Source organism: Micropterus salmoides, unplaced genomic scaffold (genome assembly GCF_014851395.1).
Source record: "Micropterus salmoides isolate LMB-PRFRI ecotype aquatic unplaced genomic scaffold, ASM1485139v1 Ms_hic_scaffold_1, whole genome shotgun sequence".
In the NCBI taxonomy this organism is placed as follows: domain Eukaryota; kingdom Metazoa; phylum Chordata; class Actinopteri; order Centrarchiformes; family Centrarchidae; genus Micropterus; species Micropterus salmoides.
The window spans coordinates 3,300,103-3,321,461 of NW_024040040.1; the positions used below are offsets into that span (position 1 = coordinate 3,300,103).

Below are 21,359 nucleotides of genomic sequence, written 5' to 3' on the forward strand. Positions count from 1 at the left end.
AGCACTCGTCTTAAAGCTGTACACAACACACACAGAGCACAAAACCACTTTTCACTCGTGCAGAGGACTAAAATAAATGTGTGCCTGCAGAACCTGCTGCCCTCAATACAGGTAGAGCAAAATAAACTCCACCAGAGGTAGTGAACCCTGGTGATCTCATGAAGTTTGAGGTCCATCCCCCAGAGGAAAGAGTGAAAAGCTAACAACATAATGTTAAACTCGGTGGCTCAGGGTGCTGACTGACTCCACAGGTGTTCTGAGGCTGTGGGTTCGATCCTCGCTCAAACCTTTAGAGTCATTTTGGAGTCAGATGTCAAAGGAAGAAGTGAAAAGCTGTAAGAAAGAAAGAGTCAGTGTCTCAGATCAAACAGCTCAGAGTGTTAGAAGGCTGCTCTGAGGTTGTGGGTTCGATCCTCATGTGAGTATTTTGAAAGCTGATGTTTAAAGGAAAGAATTAAAAGTGTGAAGAAAGATTGTTCATCTGTCTGGTCCAGTGGCTCAAACTGGTAGAGAACTGTTTGGTAGTTTTGGTGGTTGTGGGTTCAATCCTTATGAAGCTCAGTGACTTTTGAAGACCAGCCCCCAGAAGAACGACTGAGAAACCAACATGACGTTAGCGTCAGTGTCTCAGATCAAACAGCTCGCAGTGTTAGAAGGCTGCTCAGAAGCTCTGAGGTTGTGGGTTCGATCCTTAAATAACTTTATGAATTTTGAGGTCCGACCCTGAAAGGAAAGACTGAAGAGCTGACAACATGTTAGTGTCAGAGTCTCTGGCCCCGTGGCTCAGAGTGTTAGAAACCTCTACAGGTGTTAGAGGATGTGGGTTCGATCCTCACTCCTTTCAGAGACTTTTGAAGTTGGTGGTCCAAAGGAAGAAGTGAAAAGCTGTAAGAAAGAAAGAGTCAGTGTCTCAGATCAAACAGCTCAGAGTGTTAGAAGGCTGCTCAGAAGCTTTTGAAGTCCAACAGCCAAAGTGAGAAGATAAAAGCGCCCGGAGAAAAGGTTCAGATGTGAAGGGGACTCGGTGGCGGCGTGGGGTTCGATGGCGACCGCGAGGCGCAGGCGGCGCAGCGGTGGTTCGAATCCCGCGTGCGGCCGGGTACCCGGAGCCGGTCCCGCGGCGTCGGGTTCGGGAGGGGGCCGTGTCCCCTCCCGGTGTTCTGGAGAGGTAGAAGCTGGGGGTTATGGAGCGGGAAACAGGAAGTGGCTGAAGTTTTCCTGAAAGGTGGAAGATGACCGACAGCACAAGGTCTTTATTGGTCCAGAACAGGTGCTGCTGGGACTCGTGGTGTCAGCTGTCCTCCAGGTGCAGCAGCTGGAAGCGAGTCTTCAGGGCGTGTCCCCAACAGCCTGGAAGAGACAGAAGAAGAAATGAGTCCACAGGTTTGTGACAAGTGAACAGTTTGAAAATCCATCAGTGAGTGAAGCTGCAGACAAGAAACAATAATCCATTCAACAAACAGAGTGTTTCCATGGAGATGATGATGTGAAGCAGCGGTGGAAGAAGGACTCTGAACATTTCCCTAAGCAAAAGCAGCAGCGGCACAGTGTAAAAGTACTGTGTTCGAGTCCCAGTAACAGTATAAAGCATCCTTTATATAGCGCTGGCTATCTGAAGCTAACATGATCCATCAACATGTGATAGTTACTGTGTGTTTGTGTTAATAATGTGCAGAGTGAGTAAAAAGTGCAGCATTTGGCCTGAAATGTAGTGGAGTCCAGGTCTAATGAGGTCCAGGTCAGATGTAATGTCAGTAATATCAGTGTGAGCAGTGGATCAGTAGAATCTGAAGCTGATACAGTAGCAAGTGTATTTAGTGTTAGTTCATTTAGTGTGAGCATGTGAAGAAGAAGAAGAAGAAGAAGAAGAAGAATGTGCTGACCTGGTCTGAGGGAAAGGCTGCTGCGGGACTGTAGAAGGAAATCTGTAGAGTGAGGACATGAAATATATTCAGATGGGACATGACGAGGTGTCAAATATCTATAAATATATACGTGATGAAATCCATTCAGAGATATTTAATATTCACAATATTACTCCTCCTATCAAAGACTTGCATCGGCTTCACATCATGTTATATAATGACACATTATCCAGCGTTACATCATGTGCTGAGAGGTTCCTCACTTGGACAGCAGGTTCCTGAGGAGCTCCAGAACTCGGGCCTCCAGGAAACCTTTCTTCTGTGTGACGGGGTCGTAGGTGAACTTCTGCTTCTTCAGGTGCTGACAAGGGGAGAGAGGAGGAGGATGAAGAGCCCCGGTGTTTACTTTTCTGTTGTTGTGTTTGTTTGCTCACCTGCCGTTTGGCTTCTAGCTCAGCTGTGATTCTGGCTGAGCTGTGTGTCCCGGACGCTGCGTCTCAGGATGGCGGAGACGGCCGGTCAGACTGAGAGTCTCCGCACAGGAGGAGCAGGACAGATCCAGCCTGTGCTGCACAGTCCTGCTGCCCCCTGCTGGGCGTCAGAGGCAGCACAGCAGGTTCCACGCTGGAGGGAACATGGATTCAAAAATACATCAATATAAACATCTGAACAAACAATAATGATATTTATTTACAACTTCTTCTGATTATTAAAGTTGTTTCAGTAATACGGGTTCTGATTGGTCAAGGAAGCGTTAAGATAAACAGATTAGAAACAAACCTCCAAGTTAGGTTGTTAACGTGACCTTTACCCCCCAGCAGAACTGAAGGAACCAGGATGAAGCGTGATGTCTGCTGAGGAGTTGGGATTAAAAATAAAAACCCGACGCTTCAAAAGGTTCTTCTGTAAACCTGCAGTCCAACTCAGTCCATCGAGTTCTTTGAGCGGACGATGATTCTGCCGGGACGCCAACGTGTGGCGGTTCAGGTTCAGGCTGAAATGTTTTGTAAAACCTGCTGAGTCTCACTCTTCTTTCTTGCTTCCTGTAGATCATCATAAAGCTCAGCTTGGGAACAACTGACCGTTTAACATTTACATAGATACAGATTCCCATCAGGGACAGAACACGTTCACTCCTGTGTGGAGAGAAAGAAGCAGCTCGTGCAAACACTGAAGAGACAGTTAAAAAACTACTACTATCTACTACTACACTGTGGTGGTACTACTACTTCTACACTGTGGTGGTACTTCTTCTACTACACTGTGCTGGTACTTCTTCTACACTGTGGTGGTACTACTACTACTACACTGTGGTGGTACTACTACTACTACACTGTGGTGGTACTACTACTTCTACACTGTGGTGGTACTTCTACTACACTGTGGTGGTACTACTACTACACTGTGGTGGTACTTCTACTACACTGTGCTGGTACTTCTACACTGTGGTATTGATACTACTCTGTGGTGGTGGTACTACTACTCTGTGGTGGTGGTACTACTACTACTACACTGTGGTGGTACTACTACTACTCTGTGGTGGTGGTACTACTACTACTACTCTGTGGTGGTGGTACTACTACTACTACTCTGTGGTGGTGGTACTACTACTACTACTACACTGTGGTGGTACTACTACTACTACACTGTGGTGGTACTACTACTACTACACTGTGGTGGTACTACTACTACTACACTGTGGTGGTACTACTACTACTACACTGGTGGTGGTACTACTACTACTCTGTGGTGGTGGTACTACTACTACTACTCTGTGGTGGTGGTACTACTACTACTACACTGTGGTGGTACTACTACTACTACTACACTGTGGTGGTACTACTACTACTACACTGTGGTGGTGGTACTACTACACTGTGGTGGTGGTACTACTACACTGTGGTGGTGGTACTACTACACTGTGGTGGTGGTACTACTACTACTACTACACTGTGGTGGTACTACTACTACTACTCTGTGGTGGTACTACTACTACTCTGTGGTGGTGGTACTACTACTACTACACTGTGGTGGTACTACTACACTGTGGTGGTACTACTACTACTACTCTGTGGTGGTACTACTACTACTCTGTGGTGGTGGTACTACTACACTGTGGTGGTACTACTACACTGTGGTGGTACTACTACTACTACTACTACTCTGTGGTGGTACTACTACTACTACACTGTGGTGGTGGTACTACTACTACTACACTGTGGTGGTGGTACTACTACTACTACACTGTGATGGTACTACTACTACTACTACACTGTGATGGTACTACTACTACTACTACACTGTGATGGTACTACTACTACTACTACACTGTGATGGTACTACTACTACTACACTGTGATGGTACTACTACTACTACTACACTGTGGTGGTGGTACTACTACTACTACACTGTGGTGGTGGTACTACTACTACTACACTGTGGTGGTGGTACTACTACTACTACACTGTGGTGGTGGTACTACTACACTGTGGTGGTGGTACTACTACTACTACACTGTGGTGGTACTACTACTACTACACTGTGGTGGTACTACTACTACTACTACACTGTGATGGTACTACTACTACTACTACACTGTGATGGTACTACTACTACTACTACACTGTGGTGGTGGTACTACTACTACTACACTGTGGTGGTGGTACTACTACTACTACACTGTGGTGGTGGTACTACTACTACTACACTGTGGTGGTGGTACTACTACTACTACTACTTCTACTACACTGTGCTGGTACTTCTACTACACTGTGCTGGTACTTCTACTACACTGTGCTGGTACTACTACATTGTGGTGGTACTTCTACTACACTGTGCTGGTACTTCTACTACACTGTGCTGGTACTTCTACTACACTGTGCTGGTACTTCTACTACACTGTGCTGGTACTACTACATTGTGGTGGTACTTCTACTACACTGTGGTGGTACTTCTACTACACTGTGGTGGTACTTCTACTACACTGTGCTGGTACTTCTACTACACTGTGCTGGTACTTCTACACTTGACTCAAAATGTTCCAGGGTCTCAGACCAGATCTGGTCTCTGGTCGTGGTGAATCAGGGACAAATGGGCCCAGAACTGCAGTCTGAGCACCTGTAAAATAAATAAGTAAATAAAATTCACACACAGTAAACAGAGTCACCGTGTTCGCTGCTTCACTAAACAAACCACGGGAACAACAACAAGTGTTTATTTAAAGCAGGACGAACGTAACTTCATAAATTAGACGACACATCGATAATTTGATGGAGCCGACAGAAGCAGCACACGAACTCTCTGGGTGAAGCTTCTGTCGGCTGCTGCTGAGTAACTGATCTAATAACAGAGCAGCGTCCCAGCCAGAAGCCAAGAGATTCCATTAACAGAAGATCAATGACGCACTCTTGTCATCCTGTGAAGACTAAAACCTGGTCTCAACCTGCCCCCTTTATACGTGGGGTCCAGCATTTTGGTACCCACAAATCCCAGTTTATGACCTCTCCGCAGGTCGGGCCACCAAACAGAAAACATTTGCATTGGTATGAAAAATACACATCTGAAGAACTTCTACACTTTTTTTCATGAGTTAAATTTAGATTATCCAGTTTTAAAAGTTCTGAAATACGCGCGCAGCAGCAAATTAACCCTTTCATGCAGTTATTTTAACTCCGCTTCAGGACAAGGTCACGTTTCTGTTTTATAAAGTAGCTCGTACTCATCATGCAACAGTAACGTCTGAATCTGTTCTACTTTTCCAAAGGTGTTATAATAAAACAGACATTTAAACAAACACATGATGCAGAAGAATAAGTATTATACTCCGTACTGTACAGATAATGTCATACTGGGGTGTTGATGCGGTTGTGATTGCGTTTCCACATACATGTAACTACAGTTATAAATACCACAGTCTCTCCTCTTAAATGTGTGTTTTATTGTTAGTTTTCAACAATTGAGCTTAAATACATGCAGAATTTTGTGAAAAGTGTAAATGGATTTCAGTAATAAAACGGACGCCTGCACTCTGAGAAAGAACCAAAACACCAGAATACTCATCAAAAACCTTTAATTGCCAAGCTGGACATGAAATAGAAAAATGTGTAGCTCTGTAACGTTACATTATTATTTTCACAGAAATGTCTTCGACCATGAAGCTGCTGTTCTCTGCTGCTCCAGCCTCAGGTGACCTTCAATTAAAGACAGTTTGATATGTTCTCCGGTGTTTGTTTGTGGGACAAAATGAGAAAGTGTATCTTTAATTATTTTTACATCAAGGTAACCGGAGGCCCGCAGCTCGTCACGGTGGATTCACCGATCGCGTCTGACCCATTTTAACGTCTTCATCAGATCATCCCGTCCCCGCTGGGCAACGTTTTCAACACATCAATTATTTTCCACTAGGATCAGATTGTCCAGAAACTGTTAAAGTGCTTCATGTGTCTGTTTTCAGTAGTTTAGCACCAGATTAAACTAAAACCCAAAAATATTCAGTAACATCGTCTGCCGAAAATTAACTCGCTGGCCAAAATGAAGCTGTGAACATGTGAGGCAGGATTACCAGATATTAAACATTCCTGAATGTACAGCATGAAGCGGGGGGACGAGGACGGACAAAAAGACAACAGGCGGACGAACCCTGAAAACAAAGTGCAGACAGTCCCAAGAAAAACAGACACCCACAGTGAACCTGCTGAGTCGGACAGACGCCTGCAGACAACAGCAGCTTTCCGGTGTCCAACCCCGACGTCCCGCAGTCCCTTTGTGATGGACATAAATGCTCTTTAATGAACCGCGCCGGTGTTTCTGCGCGTTTTGAGCTCATTAACTTTACAAATCATCAGCGTTTCCTTCCATGAAAACCAACCCGGGAGTCCTGAAATCTGCTGCCCATTAAAGTTTAATGGACTTCGGGTTAAAGTTGTTAATGTGTGGCGGTGCAGTTGGCTCGTTCGAGGACGGAGGTCAGAAAGCCAAACAAAAAGGAGGACAAAGTGACTTTTATCTTTTCTAGCATTTAAAAAGTTGGGGGACCCAAAAGAGACGTGTTGAAACGGTCAGGATCGAGATAGTCGGAGTTTTAGTCCCTCAGGGATCTCACTCGGGTCCCCTTTTGTTTCAGTAGTTTTCACAATTTCAAGACCAGGTCCTCCCCGAACACAGAGTAAGACCAACCATGAGTTTTAAAAAGGTCTCTGTTGGGCAGCAAGTTTCAAGTCTCTCAGATTTGCTTCAAACTGAAACGTGTCTCCGAATTCTCGAAAGCTGCGGGCATCAAACGTCCGGTCAGATTCACCGTGTTGAAAACATATTTATGCCCGATGCTCGTTTATATTTCGACAGTTCCTCACAGTAAGTAAACAGACTTGTAGTTAATGAGCTAAAACGCGTTTAAACCGCCTGCACAGACGTTTACAATAGTGTCTATAAGTTAGTTCCCGCAGCCGATCTCCTCCTTGTAGCGGGTCGTGAGCGTGTTGGCCTTGCAGGTCAGTTTGGACAGGACGGCGTGGAGTCCTTTCAGGTGGAAATGAAACTGTTTCTCCAGGTCGTCCTCCTCTGCCGCCGCCGCCTCGACCACGACCGCCTTCTCCTTCCGCCGCTCCTCGCCCTGCAGGACGCCCCACTCGATGTCGTTGCGGATGGACTTGAGGAGCACGTACGAGCTGTACATGTCGCCGACCTGCTGCAAGTAGGCGCCGCCGTTGGTGCCGTTAGCGCCGCTCACCGCCTTCAAGTCCTCTGCGTCGTCCAGCGGGACGTCCCGCAGCAGGCTGGGCACCATCACCGTCTGGTCCATGTTGTTGACGGCGCCGATGAAGCGGTTCATGGCGTTGAAGAGCGAGTTCTTCTGCTTGTAGGATTCAGAAATCTGCATCATGCTGACAAACCTGAAGTGAAGCCCCTTTTCTCCGCCTGCCACAGTCCAGGGCCAAACTTAGCCCGCTAATGCTCTTTAGAGGATTACTATGAGGCTACAGCCAGATCCAGGTCTTAACCAGCTCCCAAAGCTGGACCAGGTTACGCAGGTACACTCACCACGTCTGCCAGTGTTAAAGAGACCGCAGGTTTACCCCGAGTGTCCCCGCTGAGGATGGAGGGCGTCTCCCGCTGCAGGACGCCGGCCGACTGTTTCACCCCTGAGGTCAGATAACGGGCGAGAACCTGAAACACAACCACAGAAGAAGACAGAGAGGGTGCTGGGTGATTTTAAATACAGAGCAGAAGACAGTGAAGCAAACAGGAAGTGCAGCTTTCTATCCGCCAACACAGAGTCCAGATCCCCCATCAGAGTCCTGACGTATCAACGACCCATTAAAAAAAACAAAAATCAGGAAGTCCCTTTCTGCTAGCATCAGCTGGCTAAATGCAGCTAACGCCACGAGCTAACGCTGCGTCACCGGGACAGAAACATTTAGTTAAGTGTTAAAAGAGGCGACAGTGATTCATTCTTCCATAGGAATGAACGACATCTGCCGCGACATCCATTATCGGACACGTGCACGTCTCCTTCCACCTGCGTGCAGCCTGAAAACCGGAGACGTGTTCAGCGTTTTCTGCGGAAGTAATGTTGGCTAAATGTAAACGTGCCGGTTTATAAGCTTGGCACACGTGTTCACACTCTCGGTGACTCCTGTCCGGTCTGTGCGCGGACAGGTAGGTTAAAAAAAACAAACGGAGAAGTTTGTCGAGGAAAAAAAAAAACCTAAACTAGAAAACAAAGAATCCAGACCGCGTCCGATAATGGAACTCGTCTTGTATCAACGCACTTACAATTTAACGGGATCAGAAAACGGGAGGCCGCCGGTAGCTGCGAGCCTCCGCATCTGTTCAGACGTTACCGACGAGGGTCAGCTTGTCAAACTCTCCCGGTTTACCGGGAATTAAACGACAGAACAGCTAAGTTACCGGACAGCCCCCTGCCCTCGTAGACGGCTTTTCCGGGTACCGTTACCTCCCCTGGGGCATCAGATTAACCGGAAATACCTCCGCGGTGCAGCCGCCCGGTGATCTTACCGTGTGGCGGCTCGTTCCTCGGCGGTGTCGGCGTATGAGTCGCTGCTTTCGGCCCGGTAATCTGTCCGGGATGGAGCTCCGGACGGTCAGCGGCGCTCGCTTCGTAGCATCAGCGGAGGAGGAGCAGCAGGGCGGGAGGGGCGGAGATTATCAGGAAGGGCCGCACACAGCCAATCACAGGCGGGCAAGGCCGGGTGACGTCAGGGTGGAACGTTGGAAAAATGTAAACACAAGAGTCTGACGTAAATATTAATTAGCATATTTATTAAAACGTTATTTTCATATCAACAGTAGATTAATAATTTATTTACTTATTTATGGATACTTTATTTTCTTTTATATTTTAATTCATACATTTGTTTTCATATCAACAACAAATTAACTTTTGTATTTATTTATTTATACGCTGTTATTTTCCTCTTTTTCTGAAACGCCATCTCCTGTTATTGTTTGTATTTTGTGTCAAGTGAAATTAATGGTCGTATTTTATACAATCTTTAGTTATTATTCAGTTTTCTGTGTATTTTCTGGCTGTCATTAGTTTTGTAATAAAGTAATTTCATCTTCTAAGATTCAATAAATAAAGGTCACATTTGCTGAGGATAATAAAACAGATGTTTTACTATAAAGTTTAACTAAAGATATGTCTGCGGGGAAATACGTTTTATTAATAGTAGTTGTAGCATTTAATTATTAGATTTCAATGACCCTCTGTCCTCAACAAGTCAACAAATCTAAGTGACTTTTGTAAACAAGACAGAATAAAACATTTTTTTATTTTACAATTGTTTATACATGATACTTACAAACATAAAATATCATTGTTAACACGTGTTTTTTTATTGTTTCAAGTGTTTTTATACTCAAAATTAGAATCAGAAGTTCCAACTTGTCATAATAACCCCTAAGAAAATAAATAGACAGTTGAACGCTGCATGTTCTTTGAGATGTTTCTGTCTTTGTGTTTATTTCCTGTTTTATTTCTCAGCACATGATGTTTCACAGTTTGAACTCACAGCTTCACTCCAAACAGATCGATTTTCTGAAGACGGCTGATTGACTGATGTTTTATTAAAGTGTCTCGTCACTGTGAGCTGCTGCTGCCACGGTACAAAACACTGACAAATATAAATAAAATACTGTTCGTAGTAACAGCCAGCTGAGTCCCATACACATTTATTTAGGAGTGTCTGCCAGATAAACCCAAAATAAACTACAGCACAGTGAACAATCTCACCTCGAGGTGCTTTACTTCAATCACATGACTTTGAACCATTAAACATTTCCATTGCAACTGAAGACATAAACATAATCCCATCAACAAAATAAAAAAAAAAATACAGGAAACTTTTACATTTATTTCATATTATTATTATTATTATTTAATGGTGTCATTTGTCTTGATGTGAACCTCGACAGATTTTCACAATCGGCTTCATGAAAGTGTGAAAGACAAAAAACTTTCAGGGATTCAGGTTTTTTCACAGACACAGAGAAAAAAACTATAATAAATACAAGACGAATGTCAACCGGTTCATTCAAGATGTGACTGCGTTTCCAGGTTCCCATGGTAACGTGCTTCACGGTCCCTTTTCTGTAAAAGAAAGAAAAAGAGACAAGAAAAGAGACAAGAAAAGAGAAAACGGAGGTGACGAACCGGAGAAAGGAGAAAAGTGTGTGTGTGTGTTTTTGTTTTACCATGTTCGACCAGGACTCACTATACTTGTGGGGTCCGATCAGCTTTGTGGGGGCCAAAATCCTGGACCCCACAAGTTTAAAGGGCAGTTTGAGGGTTAAGACTTGGTTTGAAGGTTCAGATTAGAACTAGGGTAAGGGTTAGGCATGTAGTTATGAAGATTAAGGTTAGGGTACAGGTCAATGAGATGTCCCCACGGAGATAGTAAGGCAAACATTTTATTTGTAATGCATTTAATATTTAAACAAATCCCAAAGTGCTACAGGTTAAAAATAAAAACACATCAGACAGCACAGAAAGAAAAAGAAAACGCTCTCCTAAAAAGTTTTAAGGCTGCGTTTAACAGCATCCACAGTCTGCGGCGCCCTCAGGTGGCCAGACTGAAAGCCTGATCTCCCATTGGGTGAGGATGTTACCTGTCACACCATCTCGTACTGGTTGGCGTTGATGAAGCGAGACAAACAGCAGGCCAGAGACATCCCTATCAACTGAGACAGAGACAGACTTCATTCATCATCTTATTTTTCATTTCATTTTTAAATCTGTTTTAACGTATAAAAATCATGATGCACTCTGATTCAAAGCTGCCTCTGAACATGTCAGAATATAAAACATGAAATTCCTTGTTTCTTTTTCCTTTAATAAAATCAACATCTTACACAAAGTACTCTATTACAAACAGCACAAATATGATTAATATCTAAAAGTATTAAAATGGAGTACAAATACACAGAGTATCATGTTTGATCTGTTAGTCAACTCACACCAAACCTAATGCAGTTTTGGAGACGTTTAGGACAAACTGTCAGCTTTGTCTGAACTCTGCTGTATGTTTTCATCTTCTTTGACCAAAATGTTCCTGAAACAGGAACCTGAGGAACTTAACGTCCCTTTCTTGTCTGTCCTGTTTGTGTTTCCACCACATGAAGATCAGGAATATCAGACCACTGACAGATTTCTCTCCCTTTATCCTTGAAACACCTGACTCAGTTAGAAAGAGAGCAGACGGGGATGAAAACAAAAATGCGACTTTATTTCCTAACTGAATACAAAATACAGATATCGTGCACGGCTGAATGCTGAGACCTGCTGTAGTTCATATTCAGTATATTGTTGTTGAGAGGCGTGAAGAGGTGAGTTCAAGGTCAATGCCACAAAATAATAGCCTTTAAAGTTATTTAAATATTAAAGATTGTAAAAGATTAAAGACAGGAAAATATTTTTCCAACACAAAGTGCAACTGTAAAGTTCAGTCTCATATTCACACATTTCATTCTGGACCACGACTGGTCATAGATCCTGCAGGTAAAGTACGTCCAGCTGTAACGCTGTGATTTAATTAACCTCTTATTTCTTCTTCTTCTCTCTCTCTGTATCAGGCCCGTTATGGGTAATGAGGGTGTTCGCCATGATAAGGAGCAGCGCTGTCGGGGCTAATGAGGTGTGTTAGCTGAAGGAAACCACACACACATTTTCCATCCTCACCTCTTGGTCTGAAATCAAAACTGCTTCTTTGGAAAATAATGGAAATTCTGTCTAAATCTAACTTTCTCAAAATGGGTCTTTTATTTATTGTGTTTTTCGTTGTTGTAAAATTACTATTATTAGAAAAAAATAATTTTCAGGCCTGTCTGACTGCTGCCCCCTGAAGGACAAAACCAGAAACTGCAGCTACTGCACAGTTTCAAACATTTTTTTGAGGGACTTTATTTAAGTATTTTCTTCTCACGCTACTTTGTATTTCTACTCCACTACATATCAAAGGGATTTTTTCCTTTACTACATGACAGCCTATAAGTTACCTGTTACTCTACAAATTAAGATTTTTACACACAAAACATTTGTTATAAATTAAAGTACCCAACAATTTATACAAGTACAGCTGAAATGATTACTTGATTAATCGGTTGATGAAGGAAAATTAATGGGCAACTACTCTGATTGTTGAAATCACTTTTATCAGTAAAAAATACTGCTCTAAATTCAGTGCTGTTCAGGTTTCATCTTTACGCAGTGGTACAACTATAATACACTGTGGTATTCTGAAGTATTTACTCTGTAGTTCATTCAGACTTTGTGTTGTACCTGAGAGAAGGCGATGCCAAAAGTAACTCCAGCGATGATTCCCATGTTGCTCTCTATGAAGGACGTCACCAACTCGTAACAACCCTGCAGACACATGTCATTCGGTTTTTCTTTCCTTATTTGTGCATTTATTAATTAATCAGTTTAACTTGTGCATTTATTGTCTTGTGGCATTGATTTATCTGCTCTTCATTGTGTGAGCACAGAGGCACAGTCTGCAATGACTTGAATCTTAGAAGCAACTTTATTATGAAATATAATCACTACTGAATATTAAATTGAAATTTACAGAAGGTAAAACTGTGCAAACACTTTCAAAAATGTTTTAAAGCTCACAAATTCAGACACCAAGGATCGATTAGACTTGTCCTATCAATTTATGGTCTTCCAGTCACATGATCCGAGAAAGAAAAGTGAATTTGTGTGTGTTTCCGACCTGTTTGTGGACTTTGTTTGCAGCCAGAGTGGCGTTCTTCAGGTCTGCTATGCTGCAGTCAGAGAAAGTAACGCAGCAACTGGAAGGAATCCCACTGACCGGAAAATACACACTGCTGAACCAGCTGGTGTAGTTATAAACTCCACAGCAGTGTAACTACAAACATAGAGAGAAAAAAGATCATCTGAAGGTGTTCATTTAACATTTAGAGATAATATTCTGTCTTTTATTGCATTTGAACGAAGGTGTGCTCATACTGGGTGTTTTGTAGCATCACACACATAAACCACTGTATCATCAGCATATAACCGGATCTCTACAAAAGGACCTCCCCAAGATCATTAATATAAAGAAACATAAAGAGAAGTGGTGCCCAGTGGACTGTTGGCTATATTTCTTTATTTGATTTATGGTTTAGATTTTATATAATAATAATAAACCTTTCAAAACAAAGGTACAAACTACTTTACAAAACACTCAACAATATGAGCTAACCACAACTACTTCATAAGGTGATAATGTGTAAAAGGTGGCATTTACATATTGTTTTTCTGCCCCCAAATGGGAAAAAAAAGAACAATTCAAGTTCCACGTACTTTTAGTTGCCTAAACAAAGCAGAACCTTATAAAACACTCATATGAAGAAGTTATATATACGTTTTGTAACACATGGGTTGTTTTTAAAGTCTCTAACTGTGTAACTTATTTTACTAAGTAAAAGGTGTGATAATCTATGAAAAAATTAACCGAACAATGTAGAGGACTAAGAATAGAACCCTGAGGAACCCCACGAGTAATTGCTGACTCCAAAGAGATGATCATATTGCTCTGTGTCCGCTGGAAGTAGGCAGCTGTTTGCTAACATGTTGGCATCAACTACTTTCCCATGTGATAATATGTCAGATGCTGTGTTTTCAGCTTGTTTCAACTTTAAGTTTAAAAGTTAAGTAAATACGTTATTATGTCAAGGGAGAGAGGTGAAGAGACACTGACTCTACGTTGAACACCGTCCACAGCCAGACTCCTGTCATCTCGCCCATCGTATTTCATCACTGCGTCGCTGTACGAAGTGAAGAATGTCCCTTTAATCTAAACACACACACAGTACGTCGTCAGTGTGAACAGCATTATCATTTAATTTTGTGTTTCATCTGAAATATGCATTTTTGTGTTTTTGACCTCATGCCGAAAGACGAATCCAGAGATTCCAGCGATAAGTTCAGTCATGAAGACCACAGACAGGAACACAGCGTACTGAGGAGAGGTCAGCGGTCACAGGTCAGGTTAAAGAAATCATAGTGAGGTCATACAGCAGTTATTTGTATGTCAGAGGTACTTTATACTTCTAATCCACTACGTCTCAGAGGGAAATATTGTACTTTTTACTTCCCTACATTAATCTGACAGCTTTATTTATTTTTTTTTTTTTACATAAAACACACTAGTTTATAAAATATGATGTTTTGTTATAAATGAAACTCCCCAACTGTTTATCCAAGTACAGCTGAGACAATTGGTCAATGAATCAATCAGTCAAACCAATGGTTGAAGTGAACTGTGATGTTTGTAACGTTGAATGTTGTGAAGGTGTCTCTTTGGGTAACTGTGACGGCAGAATCTTTCCAAACCAAACAATCAGTGGATTGATGGAGGAAATATTCAGCAGATTGATCCAGAATGAAAATAATCACAAGCTGCAGTCTGAAACTAAAACAGTTCAGAATGAGCTCCAGCTCAACAACTACAACATTTTACTGCTTTAGTATTTTAAGTACATGTTCCTAATTATACTTTCACTGATGTAACATTTTCAATGCAGTACTTTTACTTGTGACAGATTATTTTCACAGTGTAATATTAGTACTTTTAGCAGTAAAGGATCTGAATACTTCCTCCACCGCTGCTGTTAATCTTAAGAAGAACATAACAGAGACAGACCAGTTTTAACATCCAGGGGCGCCCCCTGCAGGTGGCGAAGCAGCCGAACAGTCCAAACAGCACGATGGCGACTCCGGTGCCGGTGAGGACGTACGGAGCGTTGGAGGGGCCACTGGAGATCAACAACATGTAGGGGCCCAACATGAACTTCCACCATAACCCCACTGACAGCAGGACGACACCTGTCACCTGAGGAGGGGGGGAGGGGCTCTAGTCAGACTGTCAACCAATGAGGAAGCACTTGTCCTTCACCTTTACTTTTGTCTTTGAGATTACGGATAAACAGATATTTATAGTATACATTAAATCGCTTATACTACATACAGTATGAAAAGTACATTTACTAAAGATTTGCACTACTACTCGCACTTTACTTGAGTTTCCTCATTTTATTCGACTCCACTACATTAATTCGAAAGCTTCAGTTACTTAACAAAAAAATATTTTATATACATAATTTATAATCAGTGTGAAAGATGAATCCACCCCACAGTAAATGTAGCAAGTAGGTAAAATGAGGTACAATTTTAAAATACTACATGTTTGAGTTGTATGTATTTGCACAAGTTAAACGTAAACAAAGGACATAAAACTCACAACAATCAGGGTATCAAACAATCATTCACTGCTTTCACACAGACTGCAGACGCTGGCAGGGACACGTACAGTATCTAGTACAAGTACCTCAAACTTAAGTAAATGTACTTAGTCTGAGTTTAACTCCTGGCAGGAGCTGCACAGTCAAACAGAATGCATGAGTAATGTTTGGATGAATATGAATATTATCGAATGACAGTAATAAAATCAGCAGCAGATGGGCTGAATGAGTGTGTGTGTGTGTGTGTGTGTGTGTGTGTGTGTGTGTGTGTGTGTGTGTGTGTGTGTTCGTGTGTGCGTGTGTGTGTGTGTGTTGAGCAGTGACTCAGCATCACATGACTCCGTAACGAGCTCTGGCAGTAAAGTGACAAAGTGACAAACAGACGGGAAGAAGAGCCGAGTCAGAGCAACGTCCTCACAACACTCCACATGTAATTTAATACACACAGTACTGTATGTACAGCTGCAAGTGTAGTTGTAGTAGAAGAAGTACCCAGAGTACAGGTTGTCTCGTTACTTAGAGTGGATGTAAATTTATGTTAATCCACAGGTATCCGTACAGTAGAAAATACCTTCATTAAAGACTATTACCCGTGAAACAAACCGAGGCCCCATCCACACTACTTCATTTTAGTTTAAAAACGAATATGATCTCCGTCCACAGCTGCGTTTTAGCTGTGTAACACACTTTTTGGTATTTCCTGTAAACTCTGTCTAGAAGGACATTTTGGGAGATGACTGTGACTTTCCTTTATTTAGGAAATGCAGATTAATTAATGGCTGAGTTTTGTCTTTATCTGGACTCTGTGTCCAGTTGATGTGGTTTATGAGGACGTCTGTTCAGGTTTGGTACATCAAACCATCTGAGGGATGAAAGAGGAGAAAAGAGGAGGATGCTGGAGGGAGATAAATGAAGGAGGCGTTTGATTTTGACTCCTGGTCGCACCTGCTGCGCCTGTATGAGCAAACAGACGGCGTGAGGCTGTGATGTTGAAACGCTCGACGTCTGCCAGCGTTCAGGAGCAGATAAGAGCGCCCACAGTCGGCTGGAGTCACGTTTCTTTGGTTTGATTTAGGATAAAAGACGTTTGTGTTTGTGCAGCAGATGACAGATTGGGCCTGTGAGGCTCAAACATTAGATCAGGATTCACTTCAACAACAAATACACTCAAAATAAATAAAGCCTTCATAATCCACTTTGTTGCAGCAACAACAGAAAAGATATTTAACTTAAACAGTCTGAGATCCTCAGAGACATTCAAGGGGAGAATACTGATTTTATGTACATCAAATGTAAATTACAAGTTGCTTTTATTATCAAAAGTTAGAAACAATTCCTAAAAAAGCTTATAAAAAAGTGAAATCGATGAATCAAACCGAAGGCATTTTGATACGGTGAAAATATAATTCAAAACTGAAACTAGAATAATTAAATATAGAAACTAAAGAAAGTACGGATAACAGTTTGAGATAATTTCAAGTAAATTATAAAGGATTTAAGCAAAAAACATAAAACCTAACAGGTCCGACTGCCAAAACAAACAGCTCTGAAACATATCAGCTGTTGCCAAACGAACACAGAGACAGATTTTAATCCGTCTGCAGCTGAAAGAAACGGAGGCATGAAAACACAAACAGACACGAGACGGACTTCAGTACTTTAGTCCGTCTGTTCTGTGTCAAGAAAAGCAGTTTTCTGTGCCACAAAGGCAACAACCAGGACCAGAAAAAATCTGGGTCTCGAGAATTGCTAGAAAACTAACCAGGGATAGACAGCAACCATGAACAGGCAAGATCCAGAACTATGCAACAACCAGGGACAGAAAACAGACAAGAACCGGGACGAGAATACGACCAGGGCTAGAAAAGACGGCAACAAGGACTTGACAGCCATCAGGACTAGGAACGTGTCCAGAAAGCAACCAGGGCTGTTCAAAAACTAGAGCTAAAACAAAATCAGGGCAAGTAAACCAGGACTCAGGACTATGTTACATTGAGGACTAGGCCAAAACCTGGGCTAGACAATAATCAGGACTGGGTAATAAGCAGAAAACAGGTTAATATAAGGACTAGGCAACAACCTGGTCTAGGTAACTGCAAAGGCTTCGCAACAATCAGAGCTGGACAACTAATCAGGACCAGAAAATGACTTAACAACCGAGGCAACAACTGAGACTGAGCAACGGCAAGATCCAGAACCAGCCCCAGTTCTGCAACAACCAGGAACAATGTGCATCAGCTGTGACCAGACTTGTTATTACTGACAGAATCTGCTCTCCATCGGAGTCGGACAGACTGGCAGCTCCTCTTGTTGTATTTTCAGATCTTCATTATCGTCTGCGTGTCACAGCTCCGGCCTCCTCCTCATTCCTCACGGTCCAGATAATTACTGAACCTCCTCCTCTGGCCTCCAGCTGACCTCTGACCCCAGCATGCAGACACATTGTATCCTGTCCTGATGTCTCACGCTGTGTACTTTGATTAAAAACTAAAGCTTTCCCTCTTTGTTGCAGAAGAAAACTTTGGATCTCCAGAATATCAACTTCAAATGTGTTGAAAAATGTCAGTTTGTACAAATCCAATGTCACATTTTTACATAAATTAAATTAAAAAAGAACATTTTAGGAGCCGAAAGATGTTTTAAAAATGGTCTTAACCTCTAAAACAAGGATGAAAATCACTACAGTTCCAAATAAAAACAGAATTTACCATCAGAAAATACAAATTGCTGATTAGAAAATGTGTTATAAACAGCGACTCGTGTGATTAAAATGTATTTTCTCACCCAGAAGATCAAAGAGTAGAGCAGCAGCAGCGTCTTCAGACAGAAGATCACCGGTTTAGTTTCCATCCTCCTGGGAGCCATAATCCAACTGACACTGGAGGACCAACACCAGGACTCTCTCTCTCTCTCTCTCTCTCTCCCCTTTATCTCCGGGTCTCTCTCTCCCTCAGTCAAATCCAGCACAATTCAGTAAATCTTGTTGGCATGAAATGAAACATCTGTTACAAAGTCGGTGAACAAAGGAAACCAAAGATTTCACAGAAAGGAATAATAGTGGCACAGAAATTGGCCAAATATTGCAGGAAAATTGTGTAAATATTGCACAAAAAAGGCACAGAAATATCACAAAAGTAGAACAATCATGCTCATATTTGGTGCCGACAATCAGCAGCAACCTGCAGACTCAGCTCTCCACCACTTTTGCAGGGCTCGCCTTTAAATGCTGACAAATGTTGTTCCATCAAGACTTACCAGCCAGTTCAGCAGTAGGTACCAATTTATTTAGAATATCGAGAGAAACCCTTAAATATCACGCCTGTTATCCCCCATGAAAGGTCTGAATGTAAGTGACCCTGAGACATTTCAACTGTTTGAATGAGACGTGCAGGACGTCGTGTGGTTGGTGGTTTGGAGGTGACGGTCACAAACATGTGACCCTCATTCTTCACACTCTGACCACACAATTAACAAGGAGGTGATCCTCAGGGAGCCCGACCTGCGGTGACACCTCCCTGTGAAGGTCCATCAGCCATGACTCGGCTGCACAGAGCTACAAATCGATCCATGAGCTCAGGTCTTTTTACCCGCTCAACGTTTTAATGTGTCCTCAGCTGTAATCTGTGTTTGAGCTAATGTTAGCGTGCTAAACCAGGATGGTGAACATTAGCATGTTAGCTCAATGTTTTGCTGTGCTGCCTCACAAAGCTGCTAGCATGACTGTCTCTAATTGCTAGCAATGCTACAGTGACATCGTGTTTACATAATTAGTAGCTTTTGATTGGACAGTGCTTCCGCTACTTAAAGGTAACCAGGAAAGACTTTCCTGTAGTAACAACTAGCTGACAGCAGGAAGAACTTTGATGGATTTACAAACAGCTGCGTTTGAGTTTTTGAGGGTGTTTCTCAGGCAGAAAAAAGACCAGATGAAGATGCTTTTAAAAAGTATATTTAATTCATACAGAGCTTTGAGTTCTATGTACCATAACAGTGAAATCATCATAATTTATCATGTAAATCTAACGCACATCAGATTTCATTGTGATGTGTTTATAAACGAGGGTCACCAGACGTCCCTGGTTTCAGTGGCCCGTCCCCGCCTGGAGCTGTGCCCGCAAATGTCCCCGTTTTTAACTGTGCGTTAATAAAGACTGTATACGGTGTTAGCAGACCTGAAATCAGATTTTACATGGTCAGAAAGACTGGACAGCAGAGCATAGTTCAGGTGTGCTGAAAAGTGATTGCCGGCCGAGGGAGCGCGCTCAGTCTCTTTATAGCTGCAGCTGCTTTTATCTGGATCAAACAGACATAATGAGCAAATTAACATCACTTTATGTCCGTGGTCACAATTGTGTGTTAGTGTAACCAGATCTGACATTTATATGATTATAGTCAATAGAAGCCTGTTGTTGCAGATGGATTACGTGTTTGGCAGGCGTGTGTCTAATATGCTTGTTTATATTTGGAAAACAGACTGTAGCCTATAATTAACATGACTTACTGCTGAGTTATATAAAAAATAAAAACATGATCTCTTTTGCAATCATTCTTATGACTCTACATTATATAACTTGCTGTGTACCAACCAATCCAGCCCTTTTTACCTGTTGAAATACCTTTAAATGGCCAAAACAACACATAACATGCAGTATTCTGCTTGCCAGAAAGTGACTGCAGCCTCTACTCATTGACTGAAAGGTAGATTCTGCCTCAAAATTACTTGATTTCATTCAGAAGAACAAAATTGCCCCCCTTTTTTATTTCTATAATGTTATATATTTTAATCACATACTGACCACCAAACCAAAAATGTCCCTGATTTTCATTTCAGAAATCTGGTCACCTTAATATAAACTGAAGTTCAGAGCAAACAATTATTACAGATCTGATGATTAACGCTCGCAGAAATGAGCCAAAACAATGAAATATGATTCTTGTAACAATTTTTTTTACAGTGTAAGATTTAAATCATGTGCTGTATGGAAAATCATCTGCTGCTTATTAGCTTCAGTTAGCATGAAACAGCTAACTGCATGCTTTTTATTCAAGTGTTATTAGGCTAACATCGCTTTACCAACAATGCATCATTAACTGCCACTGAAGGTCCTGATCCGGCAGGGAGGAATCACTTAGTGAAATGTTGGTGTAGAAAATGTCTCGTTATGTTTCTGCAGTTTTAAAATATTCTCCTGTGACCATCAGCGGTAGTTTTCTCTCTCTCACTGGTTGGATGTCCTAGACTTGTACAGACCAGGGGGTGAAGGTGCCAGGTTCTGCAGGAGGACACTGCAACAGAAAAACAGTCGGCACGATGAAATTTATTGAAGGCGATACAGTATTTTGTTTCCATGGTTTGGCCTCTTGGTTCCAGTAAATACAGTCTTATATCAGACAACAGTTTTCTTCCATCTTCATGTCATCAGTTTGTGTTTTGTTGCTTTCCTTTATCAACATGATAATTGTTGTACCGACGTACCAACGTTTCAATTTCAAATACATTTCGCTATGCATTTTTCAAGGTCCATTAATCACTGAGGTGTTAATGTCAAAGGACCAAGGTTTGATTTTTCATTAGTTTTTATTTAGTTTTGACTTTTTGTTTTCAATTTCAGTTTAGTTTTAATTAAATTATTAATTTTTAACGTGAAATTGCTAGTTTAGTTTTTATTTTCTGAAAATGCTGAAAATTTTAGTTTTAATTTTTATTAGTTTTAGTCTTTGTC

General features: G+C 41.9%; 3 protein-coding genes and 1 long non-coding RNA gene across 6 annotated transcripts in view; all 4 read right to left on the minus strand.

The window, feature by feature from the left end:
- Window positions 1-982: 982 nt before the first annotated feature.
- On the minus strand, window positions 983-3,125 carry LOC119917005. Of its 2 annotated transcripts, XR_005447210.1 has the most exons (4): window positions 2,300-3,125; window positions 2,129-2,226; window positions 1,884-1,925; window positions 983-1,350 (listed from the first exon to the last, which is right to left on the minus strand). It is a non-coding gene; the product is annotated as an uncharacterized LOC119917005 (long non-coding RNA). The 2 variants fall into 2 exon arrangements; XR_005447203.1 differs by having other exon boundaries at window positions 2,129-3,089.
- A 2,793-nt stretch (window positions 3,126-5,918) lies between these two features.
- LOC119914311 (mid1-interacting protein 1-B-like) lies at window positions 5,919-7,786 on the minus strand. Its single transcript, XM_038733576.1, has one exon. It carries the CDS (start codon window positions 7,745-7,747, stop codon window positions 7,298-7,300), a length of 450 nt encoding a protein of 149 aa, XP_038589504.1. The 5' UTR covers window positions 7,748-7,786; the 3' UTR covers window positions 5,919-7,297.
- A 1,337-nt stretch (window positions 7,787-9,123) lies between these two features.
- Window positions 9,124-20,213, minus strand: LOC119911537 (tetraspanin-7-like). Of its 2 annotated transcripts, none has more exons than XM_038730557.1 (9): window positions 18,892-20,213; window positions 18,421-18,615; window positions 15,039-15,227; window positions 14,280-14,354; window positions 14,094-14,189; window positions 13,101-13,256; window positions 12,665-12,748; window positions 10,996-11,067; window positions 9,124-10,477 (listed from the first exon to the last, which is right to left on the minus strand). In XM_038730557.1, exons 2-8 carry the CDS (start codon window positions 18,499-18,501, stop codon window positions 10,999-11,001), a joined length of 750 nt encoding a protein of 249 aa, XP_038586485.1. In that variant the 5' UTR covers window positions 18,502-18,615; window positions 18,892-20,213; the 3' UTR covers window positions 9,124-10,477; window positions 10,996-10,998. The 2 variants fall into 2 exon arrangements, with proteins under 2 accessions (XP_038586485.1, XP_038586403.1); XM_038730475.1 differs by having other exon boundaries at window positions 18,421-18,638.
- A 415-nt stretch (window positions 20,214-20,628) lies between these two features.
- Window positions 20,629-21,359, minus strand: part of xdh (xanthine dehydrogenase) — a 28,949-nt gene continuing 28,218 nt past the window's right edge. Inside the window, exon 35 of the mRNA XM_038724352.1 lies at window positions 20,629-20,922. Within this exon, the coding sequence (XP_038580280.1) occupies window positions 20,872-20,922 (51 nt within the window). The 3' untranslated portion in view covers window positions 20,629-20,871. The remainder of the gene's footprint in view (window positions 20,923-21,359) is intronic.

Excerpts from the sequence above, each read along its gene's own strand:
- LOC119914311 (XM_038733576.1), bottom strand. The coding sequence starts at position 7,747 with ATGATGCAGATTTCTGAATCCTACAAGCAGAAGAACTCGCTCTTCAAC.
- LOC119911537 (XM_038730557.1), bottom strand. The coding sequence starts at position 18,501 with ATGGCTCCCAGGAGGATGGAAACTAAACCGGTGATCTTCTGTCTGAAG. Across the intron at positions 14,355-15,038 it reads GCCCCTGGATGTTAAAACTG|TACGCTGTGTTCCTGTCTGT; the intron begins GTCTGTCTCTGT and ends ACCTCTCCTCAG. Across the intron at positions 12,749-13,100 it reads CAAACAAAGTCCACAAACAG|GGTTGTTACGAGTTGGTGAC; the intron begins GTCGGAAACACA and ends ATGTGTCTGCAG.